General features: G+C 40.1%; 1 protein-coding gene across 6 annotated transcripts in view; it reads left to right on the top strand.

Annotated features, from left to right (window-relative positions):
• Positions 1 to 18,529, top strand: part of LOC309711405 (transcription factor SOX-6-like) — a 109,449-nt gene extending 90,920 nt beyond the window's left edge. For all 6 annotated transcript variants that reach the window (XM_082541700.1, XM_082541701.1, XM_082541704.1 and 3 more), the window contains 4 exons: positions 9,754 to 9,862; positions 10,786 to 10,956; positions 12,432 to 12,645; positions 15,595 to 18,529. In XM_082541700.1, the coding sequence (XP_082397826.1) occupies positions 9,754 to 9,862; positions 10,786 to 10,956; positions 12,432 to 12,645; positions 15,595 to 15,943 (843 nt within the window). In that variant the 3' untranslated portion in view covers positions 15,944 to 18,529. The remainder of the gene's footprint in view (positions 1 to 9,753; positions 9,863 to 10,785; positions 10,957 to 12,431; positions 12,646 to 15,594) is intronic.
• Positions 18,530 to 19,600: the final 1,071 nt, after the last annotated feature.

Raw genomic sequence — 19,600 nt, 5'->3', positions numbered from 1 at the left:
TAGGAGTTATTTTCCTAGAACATTGACTCTGAGGTCAAATACTGTTTGCTAACTATGCAGAACACGTGAACAACATACTGATACCTTGCCACCAATTGAGATTACTAACAATGCACATAACATCACTCATGGTGCAACACTAACAGACAAACTTTTAAATTTGTTGTATTTTTTCATTCACTAAAAGATGTGAACCTGTCTTCATAAACTGCCAGCAACAGCCTGAAGGACAAGGTGGTAAGGAGAGAGGGAACTGGACAATAATTTTTTTATTGCTCCCTAGCTACTAGCTATTAGGATCCATTAAGTATTCTCTTCTGCTCCTTAACACAAACTTGAAAACAGAGACTCACACCTCTGTGGGTCTACAAACTCTTTGCTCCTGTGTCACATTTTCTCTACTATTTCATTGGCTCAGAGTTCAAGGTTTCTTCTCAGCTCGTACATGAGTCTGAAGAATATTCATGGATGATATTTGGTGTCATTTGGCTCGGGCTGCAGCTCTTGAGAACTTCTTTTCTCTCCTCTCATCTCCACGGCCACCCAGAAGCCAACAGCTTTGAAGAGGGAGCAGCTGGGCCAATGACAAGTGATGGTTTTGGCGTGTTAGTGTGCCTGCCTTGACTGAGTGGGTGTTTTTTTTAAGAGAAGAGGTGATTAGTGTGTATGTGTAAGTGTGTGCGTTCATGCGTGCGTGTATATGTGTGTTTAATGGAGTTCAGCTCTCCACTTGCCCTGGAGGGGCGATCCCGGCCTCAGGGTTTTAGCCCAATTAAAGGCCCTTTCTCAGGGAATTCCCCTGTCCACACTCACCTCTTGCCCAGCTCATCTCTTTCCCTTGGGCAAAAGGAGACAGGGCCTTTGTACCAAGATCCAGGGGGAAATTCATATTCCAAAACATCTTCAATCGGTCTGATCAACCAATCATAAATTCTGAGGATCAAACATTAAGTAAAATACGGAACATGATTAGACCAATTCTGCTGTGCAATTGATCCCATGTTGCTTACAAGGAGAACGAGGAGGAGCAGAACTCATTAATATTTTAGGGGGGGAGACTTTGAACCCACCAACCCCAAGTAGGTCATGATTGGTGCACTCCAAGGATAGGTTGTTTTGATTCTTTTTTTTCTTTTTGGACTTGTTTGCCTTGCATCTTCAGGAAGAAAACATTCAAAATCTGGCAAAATATATCTCTGCTTTACTTATCCTCAGTCCCAAGTTGTTTTTTTTATAAGTCATTATACTAGTAAACACTGAGAAACTCATAAATATAAATTAGACAACAGCCTATACTGATAAATTGTTTATTAAGATTTAATATGAGTTGCCTGCTGCAGGTCCAGTGAAATAAACCACCAGTGTTCTGAAATAAGTTTATGCTTTTAATTTTTTGTTTTTGCACAAATTTCACTTTGAAACGCTCAACAGATTGAGGTGAGTGCGCTGCAAGGAGAACCCTCCGTGTTTCTAAAGCTCTATATTTTCCAACTTTAGAAGAACAAAACCAAAGCAATGCAGTAATTTGGTTTATAGCTGCATGCCTCCTAATAAAAAGCTCACTTGGAAACTCTCAAAGTAATTGTTTCCGGTTCGAGGACGACAGCAAGCCTCGCTGTTTGTTGTCAGTTTGTTATTCGTTACCTAACAACAGGAGCTCAAAGACTCTTTCTCTTTGCTTTGAATGCATCATTTTTTTCATTGGGACGTAACATTTTTTTTCGTCTGTGTGTGTGCTTTTTTTTTCTCCTGAAGTGCTCAAAAGCTTTGCTCTGTCTTAAACAATTCATGGATGGAACTTGCTGGATACTGAAAGTGTGACTCAACCGTTCCACCTCAGGAGGCAGCGAGACCAGCTCTTTTTCTTTACCTTGGATTTGTTGGTAGTTTTTAGTTCAATGGATAAATTTGTTACTCAAATCCTCCCCTTCGAAACTTTGAAGCGCTTCCCAAATCTTTTTTGTTTTATGACACTGTACTAACACAACATATTCAGCTTCCTTGGAGGGAATGAGGCATGTGCTGTGAATGGTATCTCAGTGTAATGTTGAATGTTGAGCTATTTATTACCCGCACTGATTCCACTCAAAAGGGAGTCGCGGTGACGTCTAAGTGTGTGTGTTGTGTCTGTATTTCACTTTTTGTTTGTGTATTTTTGTCCCACAGTATTCGTTTCAAACATAAGCGACACAGACATTTCGCTATGAGCTGAAAGTGATCCTAGACTCCTTTTTGTGTGTGTGTGTGTGTGTGTGTGTGTGCATGCGTGCGTGCGTGCATGCGTGTCCTGGCTCTGCACTGGCCTTGGCCATGTTAATGTCATTATAGCTGGTGTACAGACGAGAGGCCTGGCCAGTTAGTGGCATTGTTGAGTATCACCTTACGCTTACGTTGCTTCCAGCTGGCCTGCGGCTGCCAGAGCTCACTGAAATAGCCACTGTGTATAACCATGTGTGTGTGTGCGTGTGTTTGTGTGTGTGTGTGTGAGAGAGACGCTTAAGACTTATATATATATATATATATATATATATATGTATATATATGTTTTTTCTTTTCATCAGAGTAGGCACAAAACATGCCATTAAGAAAAACAGTAATTATTATTACTATAATTACTATACTATAATTATTTAACCTACATATTACATGATGAACCCCCAAATCATGTATCTGTCTCTTTGCAATATGTAGGAAAACATGTATAAGCTCTACACAGTTACATTAGTTACAGTATTGCTCAGTTGGCTTAAAAAAAACCCAGAGTAACGTTCACAAGATACAAAGTACAAAAAACACACTGAATTCTGAGCAGATACTTTTCTAAGTTTCCAATGGAGGTGAAGGAAATGGTAAATGTACAGGTCACATTAGAAGAAGCACAAATAGCCTTTTTGCTCTGTTTGGATGATGCTGTGGAGAGATAATGATGTAAATAATGTGGACACATGAACTCTTCTAGTGTCTCTGGTGCTAGTATAATTTAACTGCTACATTGGCTGATGGGCTAAGGGGCATCAGTCTGTGCTGTACTCCAACAGAGTCATATGCTGTAAGATGATCTTTGAGCAGTTATGCAAAGGTGGGCTTGGAGACTGGACAATCTAGAATATCCAGTACTCAAAAATAAATATACACACATTTCAGTGAACAAAAACAACATCAGTCAAACTGAGTTTCATTCATTTCTAGCATGCTAATTTGAAAATACTTTATATCAATCATACACTCTTTATGCATATTTTTCTACAAATGGTTCAGAACCCTTTAACTTATTGCACACATTCCTCGTAGATTTGGACACTTTCACATAGCATTTATACAGCTTTGAAATGGACCAGAAATCTAAATTTTGGAGACTATAATTTAACAGTATCCCATTATAGAAGAACACCCTTTGTCTACACAAAGTTAAAGTTGGTCAGCATGCTTTCTGTCATTGAATAAGTCTGGAAGAAAGAGAAAGAGAGGAGAGAAATGGTTGTATAGAAGTTTATATTGGCTCCGCTGTTGGTTAGTTTGGTCTTTGAAGGAAGTGAGCCTGTGAAACCAGAAGCTTAGATGGTTCCAAGTTTTGATTAAACGTCGACATAATCTTGGTGCAATTATAGTCTGAGTGATATACATTATAATAAATACTATAAAGCTGAGTGTCTACTTCTTTTGGGGGTTGAAGGCTCAAGTTGTAGAGGTCTGGCGGAGGGGTGTTAAGGGCTATGAATAGGAGGCATGGTTGAAAAAAACAGAACAGGGGGCTGACTGACAGCTCTATCGGCATGGAGAAGGAAAGAGAGGAAGAAAGATGAAGAAAATTGGAGTAGAGAGGAAACCCCAGGAGGGGGGTTGGTGGGCAGTGGGGAGGGTTACTGAGGAGTTTGCCAAACTTGATTGGTCCGGGAGGAGACAGTAAACGGTTGCGGGTCAGCTGGAGGCAGGCCATCCTGGCAGCAGGCGAGTTGTAACTGTGGTAATGAGCTCAATACGGTATGGATTAAAAAATAAAATGTTTGGAGTGTTACCTTAGCAACAGTGAAGGGACGCGAGGAGTTGGATGCCAAGAAGAGAACAGACCAAGCAGAACAAAAAGAGTCGGGTGTCTCTTAAATTTAGAAGCATACATCCAGCAGCAACACTTTGAGAGACCAGCAAAAGCAAACGTGTGTTAAAAGTACTGTGGCAGCACTAATGTGATTTGTTTTTAAGGTAGTTGTTTGCACAGCTTTAATGTTTAAAAGTGATTGTTGCCTATTTTCTGCTATTTTTTTTCCAGTTTAATTCTACAAAGTACAAATGGAGTCCAATTAAAGAGAGGGGGAAAGAAAGTCTGTAATATTGCTCCAAAAGGCAGCAGTCCAGTTTGAAACCAGCAGGCACACAGGCCAAACCTATTTCAATCTTGACTAAACAAAGGAAAGACAGCTCCTTATTGCATTTGCCACAAGAACTTTTAAGAAGACCAAAAGTAGACCAACCACAGGGAATATTTGCAAATTGTGACCCAGATCTGCTGTTAATCTGTAGTTTGGATCATTCTGCCTCTATTGATGCTGTCCCACTCCATTTTCCAAATCCCCAACTCTATTCTGCATTACTTTTCCATTTGGTCTCATCTAATCACCGGGAACATTTCAAACATCTTCACTTCGATTGCAGAGGAATTATGTACTGTAGGACATTGGCCTTCAAATAACAGAAAGTCAAACTGTGACTCATTTTGACTTTTGGGCTCACAGGATGGCTCTCAGGGGACTTGAGATCTTATTCTTGTCTCTACACTCGTTTTCCATCTCCTCCTTTCTATTTTTCTCTGACTCTCTCTCTATCTCCGTCCTTCCCTCCTTCTTTCTTTTCTTTAGTCCTTTGTTAGGCGGTTGCTTCCTGCGGTGAGCATGGCACTGCCCAGGCACATGTTCTGTGGTAGGCCTGATTACAGCCCTGCTGTAGTGCTGACATTGGCCCGCACTGACTCTTGTCTATAAACACACACACACATGCACACGCACACATACACGCGGCCCCTAAGTTCCACCACTGCTGCCAGCGGCTACCGCGGCATGACTTCACCCAGCAACCATTCCTTGCGTCAAACAAAATGCCTCTGTCACCAGAAAAAGGAGGAGAACTGAGAGGGAGGAAGGGAGGGAGGGAAGGAGGAGAAGAGGAGGAGTGTGGATGTATGGTAGCTATGCGGAGCGTACCATGTTTTCCACTGCAGTTTGAGAGCGTGGTGGGGTAATTTTAGCTGTAAGACTCCAAGGCAAGCTGCTTGTAGGAGTTTTTTGTCTTAGAGGTGGTGACAGATGAGGAGCGTATGATAACGGAAGGTGGGCAAGTCACTGAGGATAAGTGCAGCCTTCGAGGTGTTCTGCCTTGCCTATTAGTTTATTACATGAATTAAAACTCATCATCACTTATTTTTGTTCAGGTTCCATTAAAAAAAGTAAAGCTAAAAGTGCTGGACGTTTCCTTTATGCTAGCTGAACCCAGCAATTAATTTTACTGTCATTACCATCAAAAAGTCATCGATGGCTGCCCAATTCAAAAGATGGCAGGAAACTTGATCTAGTGGTTAAATCAGGGGTCGGCAACCTTTCTGATGACAAGTGCCATCTAAAATTTCCTCAGAAGTCAGTGTGCCATATGACTGCATTAGCAATAAATTTAATAACGCTCTATATTAACGGTTACACACTATATAGCAGAGGTGGGACCAAGTCATTGTTTTGCAAGTCTCAAGTAAGTCTCAAGTCTTTATCCTCAAGTCTCAAGTCAAGTCTCAAGTAATGTCAGGCAAGTCAGAGTCGAGTCTCAAGTCACTGAAACTTTGAATTTCAAGTCCTTTCGAGTCTTTAAAAAAAAAATGAAAAAATAATGTTGCAGTTATATGCTAAATGTAAATATTAGACCATGTAATTTTAAAATCTGTGTTTTTCTCAACACATGACAAAATAGTGAACTTAGAAAATATACACAAATTGTGAAATTGCACCTCTTTAAAATGCAGCTCAATTAAACCTAGCTCCAAGAATAATTTTCACCGACAGTTCTGAGATAAGCTGCATGTTATTCTTGGATGCGGTTGTAGGACCGGCTTTAAAATCGCATGACAAAAATATCATACATATTAAAAAAAACTGTATCACCAACGTAGCCTGGAAAACATTTGCTAGTTAGATGAAGTCAGCTATCTCATTGTAGCATATTTATATGCATATTTATAATCATACGGTTCTTGGAGTGAGTGCACACACTCATGAAGTTTAGTAACTTCCGGTCACTGCAACAAGCCCAGGTACAGTTTACCGACGGATGGGTACAGGACCTTGAAATGCACCGTGTAGAAAGTAAAGACCATCGTACGTATCATAAGTTTACCAGTCTCACAAATCGTCGTCATAAATACACATTCGTTAACCGTTTATTAATAGGACCTTTGAGCTCAACGGTAATTAATCAGTAGTGGAAATAATTTCTGGTAACAACTGTTTTATCCTGTGAATAAAAGTATATGTTTTTGTCAATGTGCCATAATAACAGAAGCGAAACACAATATTGTGTCAGGACAATTTACTATTTATGCACAATAAATAAAGGAGCATAGCGCGACAATTTCTGTTCAGCGCCAGACTTGCTTGTAACCTATATCACCAATTATGTTAAGAAAAATGACGTATTAACTACTAAACACTGACCTTTGTGTAAATGCTTGGAGCAGACTAACCTGTGAGCTGGAGTGTTCTGGGACGTTATATTTGCTCTTTGAATGGCTGCAATCCAGGACACCCGTCGCCTCTTTGTTACTTCGGAAACATGGCTCGAACAATTTCTCTTCAACGACATAATCCGATAACAACCGATCTCTTTACCCGTCGGCTTCCCGTGGCTGTCATGCGACCGGCTATTGCAGTTAATAATACAACGGCTTCTTGACATTTTTGTGTTTCTTTTTATCGCTGTGTAACTGATTTCAATTGAAAGCCTGCGTGCGCTAGTACCTCTTGCCATGAGTTCCCAGAATCCTTTGCGGTTTACCCCTGAATGACGTCACATTTTCAATCTCTATGTAATATGCATGTTAAATTTTATATTTGGGGTAAAATATCAAGTCTTTTCAAGTAAATCGGTTCAAGTCCAATTCAAGTCCCAAGTCACTGGTGTAAAAGTCCAAGTCAAGTCACAAGTCTTAGAACATTTTTTCAAGTCAAGTCTAAAGTCATAAAATTAATGACTCGAGTCTGACTCGAGTCCAAGTCATGTGACTCGAGTCCACACCTCTGCTATATAGAACCACTTTATAGAATTATATTTGTTCACAGATGTTGGCAGCTATCAGCGAATAGTTATCAGCTGTTTTGAAACAAACAAAAAAAAGACACTTTTTATCCATAACAAGAACTCCATAACAGCAAATGAACTGTACAACAGAAAATGCAAATGCTATTTATGGTGTCCTCACAACAATGATAAGAAAAATAAACTGGGCCAATATGGCATGTTTGATAATACACATGTTAATCTGATCTCTGGTCTCCCACTCAGAGACACAGGTCTCAGAGTGTCCAGCATTCAGACGGCTACCTGTGGACACTCATGTGAGAGAAAATCTGCTCACACAGATATGTAGAGCCAAATACTGTCAATAAGGCCTCTGCAATGTTCTGAAGACAGTTAAACTTGTCAGGTAGTGATGTCCAGCAGGTGAAAATGCAGCTCCATGAACACGCACAGCTGTGGATTCCAGCTGCTTCAATGTTGCATTAACTGGCATTAACTCAGCCAGTTAATGCGAAACAAATCTAGCTGTTCATTAAAGCTTTCTGGTTTGATCAGAAAAGAAACATTGGTCCATACACCTGAAAGTCCTGAAAACGCATTGTGAATTCTGTCTCGAGTCTACAGATATATCTCTGTATTTCCGTGGTGCTGATGCTGTGCTGAGCGGAAAGCTCCTGAAGCTTCTGAAGTGTTGGAATGTGGAAAGCTAACAACGTCCTTCTCACCGATAGGCGAAGTGATTTTTAGCCAATTACAAGTTGAATCTGGTACTCTGGGTTGTTAGCTAAGATACCATCATTAAGAAGCGGCACAACTAATGTGTCTATGTGAACTAATTTGCAATGTGCACTGCTGGCGCGGCCATGTATTTTTTAATGCACCTTCTCAGATTGTCGTGCCCAGGGCTGGACTGGGACAAAAAATCGGCCCGGGCATTTTGACTAGAGACCGGCCCACCAGGTATTAAAGCCATAAAGCCTTTGAATGAAAACAAATGCTGTTGTGACAGTGATGTACAGTCTTGTCGGTATATGTATGATTTTATACGTCAGATAAAAACTTTGATTGTAAGCTTCAGATAATTATTTAATAAAAACCAGACATTTTAAATGAGAATAAGAAAGTATTTCTTTGTGCCCCCCTTTTCCTGTTAATGCCCTACATGGACCCCTGGCAACATTTTGCTAGACCCGCCCCTGCACAGTTACCAGCTGTCAGCTACTTAGAAAAGGATCCTGGTGTTATTTGTCTCTCAGAAACAGTTCACAACTTCCCTTCAACTCATTCATGTTAACTAAAAGGTAAACCTGTTTCTCCATCACCTGTTCAGCTCTGATGATTCAGTAAGGACATCTCCTGGTTTCATCTTCATGTTTCCCTCTCACCAGATATACAAACCTCATGACCAGCAGCTTTTACAGCTGTGGCTCCAGCAAACATCAGCTGATACTAGAAAGTAATATTAAATAAATTCTAACAACAGCTGATCAAGCTTAAACGTGCTGCTGTTGTTTAGCGCGACATCTGCTGGTTTCCTCTTTCTGGCGCAAAGTGGGCGATAAACAAACAAGAGAGAAAAGCCGATCAGCTGATCATTGATCAGTTTCATGATTGAAGTAGCAACAGGAGAGGGAGAGAGAGAGAATGAGAGAAGAAGAGGCAGCTGTGCAGCATAACGACAGAATAACTCCAGCTTTGTGTCTCTCCATTCTAGCTGAAGTCCGGGACAAACTGTGTTTCTTTTCACCTCAACACGAAACGCGTAAAATTTTCTCTGAATACGAGACGATTCCTTCTTTTTAGGGGACGGTTGGCAACTCTACTAACTAACCTTATGAATAAAATAAAGTTCACTATCAATAACATCAAAGCACCCACCCAGCTGTATATAAACTCTGTCATGCTAGCTAGTACGCAGTATGAGTTATTGTAACTGACGGTAAAAAGTCAGCACAACGAAAATAAACTCCACCTAAACTTGGTTTATATCTGACCCAGACAGACTGCAGGTCATAACTTCTTACCTGAAGTTCAGTTCACCTGACACTCGGCGGCTGCCTCGGGGCTCTCCTCCTGCCTCCCCTTTCTCTCATCCACCTGCTGGCCTCCACCACTTGCTAATGTTACTGAATCTGTGGAAGCTCCGCCACAGCCACCACCAAATAACTGAGTTATTTTTACACACCGACCAGCATTTGGCCAATCCACCACCTTTCATTGTTTATACCTTTACGAAAAAACAACAACAACAAAAAATCATCGGCCCATAAAAACGAAAAATCACCACCAGCCCACCGATCAAATGCTCAGTATGCCCGATGGCCAGTCCAGCTATGGTCGTGCCATCAGTTAACCCTGGCATGCGTGCCTAGGGTTGCCGACCCCTGGGTTAAATAATAATAACTGAATGCAGAGTAAAGAATTGCAGCTTTTAAAGTATTCCTCAGACTTCACCACTCCTTTTTTTCTTTTCTACTGTAGGAGCGGCTGCACTATGAGACACTGAGCCAGCACCTGGGGAAGCTCGGAGAGGATGCTGGGAAGATGGTTCATCGAGTCATTGACCTGACAAGACCAGAAGATTTAGATGGTATGTTCCTCTGTCTCTTACCCCGTTGCTACTCTTTTACCTACATTTCTGACTACTGGCATGCAAAATGGCATGTTTTTTTTTGTTGTTTTTTTTTCAGAAATAGAGTGCGAGTCACATCCTGTTCAGATAAAACTGATACCAGTGACAGTAACTCACATGGTTAAATGTAGAAGAGGCCTCTGTGGGCCTTCCTACTAAGACTAATACTCAATAAGTCATCTACCAGAAAGCTCACAAATGCAGGTATTCAGAAAATACAAATATTTATCTTGGACGTCAGGACACTACGGTGAACATTCTGCTCACTTGAAAATGTCAAATGTCAATATTACTGCAAGTGTAGGAAAAGAGGATGAATTGTCTTCATGTTTTTCACTAGTTTTTGTGACCCAGTCCTAGTATGCAAACCAAAAATGGGCAGTAAGCTTTCTGTAGCGAATGGTCACAGAGATAATTATGAATCGGTCACAAGAGCTGATTTTTACGTACTATGAATTAAATGTAGTCATTAAACGCGCTCTTTTAAAGTACTTCCTTGTAATGTTGTCTTTCTGATGTTTTTTCAAGCACACCTGTTTGTCATAAAGCAATTCTGTTTACAGGCACCAAGGAGTGCTCATTGTGGTTTAGTTTAGAGTCAGAGGAGTAAACACAGGAGCTTAAGCACTGAGATAATATCACGAGGAAGCAAACTAAGCATAATGTGCAAAGTTCACGTGTGTTTGTGTGTAGGAATGATATGAAGGACACTATGCCCGCAATACTCCACCAAACCTTTGCTACGCTTTCCAAGAAGACAGAAAAGTGCCTCAGTCAAAGAAGCAGGCACCTTGTTATACACTGCATTTGAAGTGTGAAAGTATGAACAGCTAACTCGTTAATGGTGAACATACAGCAAAAGTGATCTCTCTTTTTTTTAGGGAGTAACATCGCAGAGGCACGGGTGTTCAGAGAGGCACGAGGCAGGAACAACAGCGAGCCCCACATTAAGAGGCCCATGAACGCTTTCATGGTGTGGGCCAAAGATGAGAGGAGGAAGATCCTGCAGACTTTCCCCGACATGCACAACTCCAACATCAGCAAGATCCTTGGTGAGATTTTGCGGGTTTATGTTTGATGAGTGAGAAAGCTAAACCTCAGTGTTGTGGCGATATGTTGTTCTGGTGTTGTAAGGGCGAAGTACTTTTGCTTTCCTTTAAATTTTGTACAAAAGAATACGCCAGTGTTTGCTTTAATTTTTTATTTTCTTTTTCTAAGTGACTGTAAAGTGACACGGCAGATTTGTTTAAGGTCAGCTTGTCTGCTCATTAGGTTACCCTACCGCTATATGCAGTTCACAGGGTTTCTTACCGTCAAGTGGGTACTGTAAGAATGACTAGTGTGTTTTTCAGCCTGGAACACTCCACACACAGAGCTCCCCTGTGTCAGCCTGACTAGTGTGATGGATGCATTCAGTTAAAATACCTCCTCAACACAGATATCCATTCACATGATGCTGAGCATAACGGTTGTTCCTGAAATGTTCTTAAGACTTCTACCGTACAATGCAGAGTTCAAGTGAGCTTGAGGCTTGCTGAATGCCGTAAATGCTACTTCTGAGAATTGTGAATGAATTGCTTTTTCTAAGGTGGATCTGTGTTATTGACTCAGGTCTCTGAAAGGGGTCCTATAAATGGATGTTTTGCGCTCTTAACATGCATCCTGAATTTAGACGATTAATCTTTGTGCTTTCAAAAGTGCTTTTTTTTTCTTTGTTTTTGTTATTACAGTGGAAACATATTACAGGGGAAAATCATTTGATTAAGTACATTGCCTAATCGCGCGCTCCTGCTGGATTTTTATTAGGGTTCAGTGACAAGACGAGAAGGAAAAGTGGAATTATGAGTGTGTATATGACTGTATGTATACAATGCATCCATCTCTAAAATAATAACACAGCTGGACTTAAGGGAGTAGGTGGGTGGCAAGTTTAAAAAAAAGAAAGAAAAACGTTTCTGTGTTTCCTGTGTCACAAAAGTACAAGAAGAGTTTGTGATAAACCTCGATAAACAGAAGAGCAAGGAAGAGTGTGTATAATCAGCTGTCAAAGTGCTTCACAGATGTGCTGCGTTCCTGCAGTAATGGCCCTGTTCACTTGCTCAGAAGGTCCTCTTACCGAGGAAAACAAGCCATACACAATGTATCATTCTTCCTGAGCGAAGCAGAGTGTAATCCACTCCTGGTTTTAAACAGCCTTCTAGGCTAAACACTCAATGGAGCCTGCTCACAGGAAGGCATCCAACCTTGGGAAGAAACCAGAATTGTCAAAGCGGTGCTTCTTTTGTGTGACTGAATAATGTAGCTGTGACAGTATGTTTGCTTTGCAGGAATTTTATGAAAAGCTTTGATTCACCACACACTGAAACTATTTTGAAAAAACTCACTGAAACCATGTTAGTCACTCACTAAAATTTGGTAATGTGCAGATATTTAAATTCAGTCACCCTCTTAACTAGTAACACTAAAATATTTAAATATAACCTAAGTTAAAGTGTCAATTGCTTTTTAAATTTTTTTTTTGCTCTAGGCTCTCGCTGGAAAGCCATGACAAACCAGGAAAAGCAGCCATATTACGAGGAGCAGGCCCGCTTAAGCAAGATCCACTTGGAGAAATATCCCAACTACAAGTACAAGCCACGGCCCAAGAGAACCTGCATCATTGATGGCAAGAAGCTACGCATCGGGGAGTACAAGCAGATGATGCGTTCACGACGTCAGGAAATGAGGCAGTTCTTTGTGGGGTGAGTACAAAGCTGAAAAAGTGAGTAATCGCACGAGTTTGAAGGAAAGCTGCAGCGTGTCGGCGAGTTACGTGGTTTTAGAACTGAATTTCGAATTAGTTTTTTTTTTCATGGAAGGACCTTCAGATGGCAGTACTGTGTAATTGTGATTTAAATTCCTGAAATACTTAAACATGTCAAAAGTGAACCTTCTCTCACTGAAGAGATTTTCTTCTTTCAGAGTGACTGGTATGAATCGAGGTGGTGAAAAGGTTCTGGCATTGTTGGCACCCTCAGGGTCATGCAGCATTCAGTGCTGCTCAGAGGAGAGCTGTGTGGGTCACACTTTATTTTATGGAGCACTAGTAAGATGTAACAAACCATATTTTGAGAGACATTTAATAAAACAGCACACAAATGCACTCGTACTCTAATTAAACGATGTGTGAATTATGGCTTGACTAGGAAATGCAATTAGTGTCATTTGATCCAAAATATATTAGACAGCATTATACCAAATTATGTTGAACTTAGATTTTATAACAGTGATAGTATAATTTGACATAACTTTTCTTTATAACAGTGTGATTTGATGCTTATTTGAAGAAAATTGCCCTGTAAACTGAAGTTAAACCACATAATTTAACATGGTGGTGTTTCTCATAGACTGATCGTTGTTTGAAGCCCTGTGGACTTTGTCGGTGGTACTTCTTCAGTCCTATAATCCCAAATAGGTTAAGCCATGTCATGTCACTATTTAGCTTGACCTCGTGACCTAATACTGGGCCATTATTTGGACAGGAATGCTGGCATGGTTGCAGGGTTATTTCACACTGTTACATCTTCATTAGAGTGTATATTATGACTGATTAAAACTGAGAGATTAAAACTTTAAAGAGGTCCATTTGCATCAAGAACCACAAGCCATTGACGATATTAAGCCTTGGATAACAGACAGTCTTTGTGTCTAACTCTAGATGGATTTGAGTCATTTACAATGGACCTGTGGCCTTCGATAAAGTCGTCTCTCAATCCAGCGGACATCTCTCCCCAAATATGTCCAAGTAAAAAGGAAAAAAAAGACAATTTATCATTTTGTAATTTTATCTATCTTCTTTGAGTTTATTTGATTGTATAGAAATATATTAAAACCAACTTTGCATTTCACGAGAGGTCTTTTTCCCCTCCTTAATATGTCTCAGTTTGAATAGAAAAGAATTCTTAGCCGCGTCCATTTGTTTAACGTTAGTGGAGTGATCATCAAGGTTTATGGGCCCTTTATGAAAGGTTGGGAACCTCTTGTGGTTCTATCTGCTAAAGCTCTTAAACATTTGCTGAAGAGCTTGATATATTTTTTTTCAACTGCAGTCGGTGCAGCAAGGGGAAAAACAGTGGCATTGTCTTAATGGGAACCAGTCATGGATGTGTTTAAAGCCATCACAGTGGCCTATGAGTGAGATGGATTTACCAGAGGCCACAGCTTTGAATAGGAGCGGTTTTTAATAGCTTGTCATTTATTAAATTAGGACAATGCTGGGCGCTTGTGGGCAGTGAAATTGGACACAGACAGACACAGTGGAATATGAAATGTAAGCACATGCTCGAGAGGGAATGAGCGCAAGGCACACGTCACAGGATGAATGCCACATTTACTGTGTGTGGTCAAGTACGCTAAGCAGGAAAGCTTAGATTCTCCAGGCCTGGGTTTTCAATTGTTGCTAAATCAAACATCTACAGGAGCCAGTACACAACTAGTTTCTGGCACATTCCAGATTGCTAAACCAGTGTTATTTCAAAATGCTTAATGTGAAAATGAGTCTGTCAGAGCACACGGCAGTAATTGTTTCAGGAGACAGAGGAGAGAAAACTGTTAGGTGAAAAAGGTGACAGTAATTTTCCCACTTTATGCGGTTCATTTGAGGAGCCTGAGGGGCCTGTTTGAATGATGTGCATTTACCCCCATTCCATCTACAATGCTAATGCTGCTGTGATATGGCAGGTAGAGCTCTATGTTAGGACATGCTCAGCCAGATGAAAAGCGTTGTGGTTGAACTTAAATGGCTTAAGAATAAATGTTTTGTTCACAGATGTTGTTCAAAGGCTAACGAATCAGTGTCTGATCTGTCTAGCTTGTACCAAAACACAACTGTGCAAAGGTCTTGAGCCATTCCGTTTCTTTATACTTTGCAGGGAAAATGGAGAAATAGGTTCAGAAAAATATTCGTATGAGCAAACATGCATGCATACAGATGAGCCTTTGTCTAAAATGCTTAACAGATACATCTCCCAAGTTCTGTGTCAGGTCTTTGGCTGATTTTTTTCCCCATTTCTTAAATCTTTCAGACTTGCAGATACTGCCCATCTGCTGCCTGTTTTTGTTCTCCACTTGTCCATTTTATTTTTAAAGAGCACACAGCATACTGTGGAGTATATCGTTACTTTGGGAATCACCTTATTAGTACAAAAATACTATTTTATGCCAGTCTAACAAATTGTGTGTTTTTAAAAGCTGGTTCTTTCCTAAGTTTTTGTTCTGAACACTGAGTTAGGTCAGTTTTTATTGGTTTAAGGATTCATTGCCATATTTGACCTCCCAGAAGAATACAAATGGATCTCTATCAGTCAGCTAGAAGTTTACAAGTAGTCCTTCTTGTGATGTTCAGCGGCTCGGGGACGTAGTGTCTTTTCTTTAACTTCAAAGGACCAATCATTCATTATGAAGTGACAATCATTTCTAACATTCTTCAACGTTGTAATTTTTGGATCATGCTTGCTGAGACTTAAATGAATAAATACATTTTTTTTAATTGAACTAATCTCCCCTTCAAGGTCATCTCCTTGTGCACCTTTCGACTGCTTCCAGCATTGCTGCTAGACTTAAATCACACTGTAAAAGTTACAAAGCTTTTCGATCATTTTATGTTGTGTAAATAATATAATTCTTCCTTATCTTCTTTCCTTCATACTCAGGCCTCAGCCACCCATTTCTCTGGGCAACAGTCCTGGAAGTGTAGGAGTTTACCCGGGTGCCATAAGTATGGCAACAGCAGCTACACCATCCCCACATCTGACCTCAGACTGCTCCAGCAACTCGGCCAGTCCTGATCCTGCCATCCCCGTCATTCAGAGCACGTACGGTGTAAAGTCTGAGCCTGGCAGTGGAGGAGGCAGCAATGGCAGTGTGATCGGAGCCTTGGATCTGCCCAGCGACCCCAATAATGGAGACAATGACATGGACATGTATGAGGACTTTGAGGATGAGCCCAAGTCAGACTATAGCAGCGACCACGAGACACATGAGGCTGTCAGTGCCAACTGAGTAAGCTCAGGGTGTCAGATGTAAAAAAAAAGAGAACAACTCCCATTATAGTCAGAGACATTTCTTAAAAAGACATTTTATTACTGAGACCTTCAGTTTAACTTTTCAGGACATGTTGCGTCATGCACCGAGCATGCCCCAACAGGATTTCAAATCAGCTCAGACATGCTCAGAAAGTTCTGGGATAGTATCTTTGATGGACGCCCATTTGAAGAAATGGAAAAACGAAGGAATAGGAAAAACGTGACCCAAGAACACAGTCTGATCAATCTTCAGATGTCCAGCTGACAGTGAACTTCACTTTCCTCTACTTTGACAATCTTAACAGGAGCGAGAGAAAAAAAAGAGTTAGACAACAGAGGATGAGAGAGAATGGGACAAAGAACAAACGAGCGACGAACACATTGCTGTGTAGTTTGTGAAAGGGCATGCATGGATGTCGAAGAATTAGGAATCGGTCTTCAACAGCTATTTGGTCTTAAATGTTTAAGGAGTGATTTAGTTTTCATTGTTATGTATTTACTTTTTGTCTTTTTTTTCCTTTTTGCTTTTTTGTTCTATAGACTTCTTTTCTGACAGGTCACTGCCTGTACAAACTCTAGACTGTCGGAACTTGAAATTTGGAAAGTTTTTAATATAAATCCTAGCTCTTGTAACCTTATAGTCTTACTTTTGTTTCTTACGATTTCTTTGCTACACACTTTTTTTTCTGACAAACTGCTTACCTTACATTACTGTTTCTTTTTTAAAAATATCCCAGCTCAGGTATGATGTGCCAGCTTGTGAATGTGTTATTTGTTTTGTTTGTTTTCATACAAAAAGAGTGGTAGGACTTTTCAGACTGTCAATGAAATAAAGGGAGCAAATTCCCTTACATTATTATTATTATTATTATTATTATTATTATTAAATAAGTAAGTAAGTACCCATAAATTGTACAGATTTTCTTCAAATGTGCCAAACATTCACATTCACTCGGGATGTTGTAGTCTTAATTTCCAATGCTGCAAAAGTCTTATACAATCAATTTTTTCTATTTGATGAAGTGGGTTCCTACTCATCAACTGCTGGCTCCCCTCCTGGCCCAAACACAAACAGTGCTCAGGGAGGTTATTTTTTCATCACACTTGCTTAATCACACACACACACACACACACACAGAATGTCGTTCTCTGGCAGACCCTATGGCTCTGAGACGTAGTTAGAAGAGCAGCATCGAAGGCGCCTATTCCTTTATTCCACTGCACTAGTGCTTCCATAAACCACACTGCCCAATGTTCTTTGAGGCCAAATGCATTAAGTGCAGTGCAGTATTAGAAATGTTTCTGTCCCTTTAAATCAGGCTAAAGGTAAAGGTAGCCTTTATCTTAATATCACTTTAGGAATCCCCCTAGTCTTAAAAGTGAACCTTTGAATCTGTTCATTCAGTTGGAATAGGAAGATGAAGGTGCACCCCTGGATGACCCTACTGTAGGATAAGAAATTGTAATATCATAAATCCCTTCACTGTATTGTGTTTAGCATTGGTACAAAAATGTAACAAATATTACTTCTTTTATTAGCTTGTTAATTTTTAAATGTCTTCTTAGCATTATGTTGGAAATATATGCCAAACTTGTGTTTTAAAAAATTATTTATATAGAAAATGGGTTTAATAGGTCTGCTGTTTCAAAAGGGTACCTTTTTTTCTACACTGCATTTGTATTTTGAACATGAGCAAATTATTAAGAGAACATTAGCGAAGGGGAAAGGTGCTTAACCAGTCTGCCTCTCAGTAACCACCGCCCCAGTCAGAGCACACAAGTTTTTCCACTCATCTGAAGATGAGTCTCTGTTTTACTCAAATGTCTCTGCAGACGAATCTTAGTTTTACTCTTTTCAAAGCATTCTCTGAAATTTTTAATGTTTCCATTCTTAAAACGTGTGACCTCGGGTGGTTTCTGGGTGCTCTGTTCAGCTGCTTCGGTCATCTTGATCCCAAATTTCTCTTCACGACCATATCTGGCGGTTTTTACTTGGAAAATGCTTCACAAGCTGGGACTGAACACTGATTTTGCTTGTGTTACATAAAAAAAAGCCTCGTGCATAGACATTTCTGTTAGTCTCATACACATCCTAAGCACTGGATATGAATCTGTTTTTTTGTTTGTTTTTGTTTTTTAGTATTGACTAATGTGAAGTTGTTGTTTGATTTTTAAACATGATATATTAGTCAGTTAAAAGTCACATTTTTGAAGCCTGGTACATGCGAGGCACCAGTAAATTGCCATTTCTTTGGAAGCATTTCATTTATTTAAGCAGATCTTGTTGCCGCAGCTCTAGTATCACCTGAAGGGGTCTCATCGCCTCTGATCTCTTTGGAAAGGTAACCTCATGCTCTCGTCAGTTGTGACCCGCAGAGGAAGAACATAGCATTTCCTGGTCACACACATTTTTTTTTTGTGATGAGTATTGTATTTGAAATCCAATTGTGCATTTTAACATTTCATTGTATTTATTAGCCAGCTTTGGCTCTAAAAAGTGTCAGTACAACTTGGTGAGAAAGACAATCAAAAAATATATATAAATAAAAAAAAGTAAAGACTTGAGATTTTTGCTTTTATTTTTTTCATGTATTTAATTTTGGGTGGGAAAAATATTTTTGAATGCTTTGTAAAATTGTTCATTTGCAGAAAACCCCCCACCAACATATTGTGTTCTGTGTATGAAAGCGATGCGCACAACTTTACAGGTAGTGCTGCATGAATTTTTATTTCCATTGCTCTAAATAGTACCCTTACTTTCCAGGGATCTAATAATTTCCAACACAAGGCTGTCTGTTTCCAAAGTTGAGCTATTCCACTCGCTCTTTATATTTTGGTGGCCCATTACGGTAAATGTGGCCTATTGTTCCATTGTGCGTGCGTGCGTGTGTGAGGTAACGCCACACATTCTGACTGTGCTGTGGTGTATACGGCACGGCGCCGGTGCTCGCTGCAGCCAATCCCAGCATTTCAGAGAGAGAAACAGAGAGCTTAGCCATATGCAGCCACATCATAAATCTAATTGTAATTCCCAAATCAACTGTAGCGTCACCCAGCAAGGGGCGCCGGCAAGTTTGTCACACACTCCTTTGTGAGCATGTGTGTGTGTGCTATGCTATAGCGTTTAGTTGGGAGGGGTGTTTGAAATCATACTTGCACTGTTGCCATGCTAAGCTTTTTAAACGAGTCATCATAACTTACATTTCCTTTTTCCTTTCTTCAAGATGAACATTTAGTTGTTTTCAAGTTGACAGGGTTTTTTTTTGGGCGTATGTGCACAGTTGGTGTGAGCATAAGCGAAGCTTTCAGCACCTCAACAAAGGTTAGTGTAGCTTGTTACAGCACAGTTATAATTTCAAGTACATTCCTGCAGTAATGTATACAAACTTATTTATCCCTTAACATTTCATCCCTGAAGGAAAATGATGTAATCCTCTGTTTCCATTAACTTTTCCCAGTTGTTGTAGCTACTGGTAGCTAAATGCACAACTAGCAACAGTGGGTTGCAGTGATATATTTTATGGTCATTTGCACAAACTGTGTCCTCCATAACAGGATCAGTTGTACTATATCAATCAAAGAACTTCATGGACATAACTAAAATGACTTGACAGCCACACACCAAAAGAAAACT

The sequence above is a fragment of the Aulonocara stuartgranti genome (genome assembly GCF_965226115.1).
Source record: "Aulonocara stuartgranti genome assembly, chromosome: 7".
Taxonomy (NCBI): domain Eukaryota; kingdom Metazoa; phylum Chordata; class Actinopteri; order Cichliformes; family Cichlidae; genus Aulonocara; species Aulonocara stuartgranti.
Note: the sequence above shows the minus strand (reverse complement) of the source record. Positions and strands in the feature narration are given on the sequence as shown.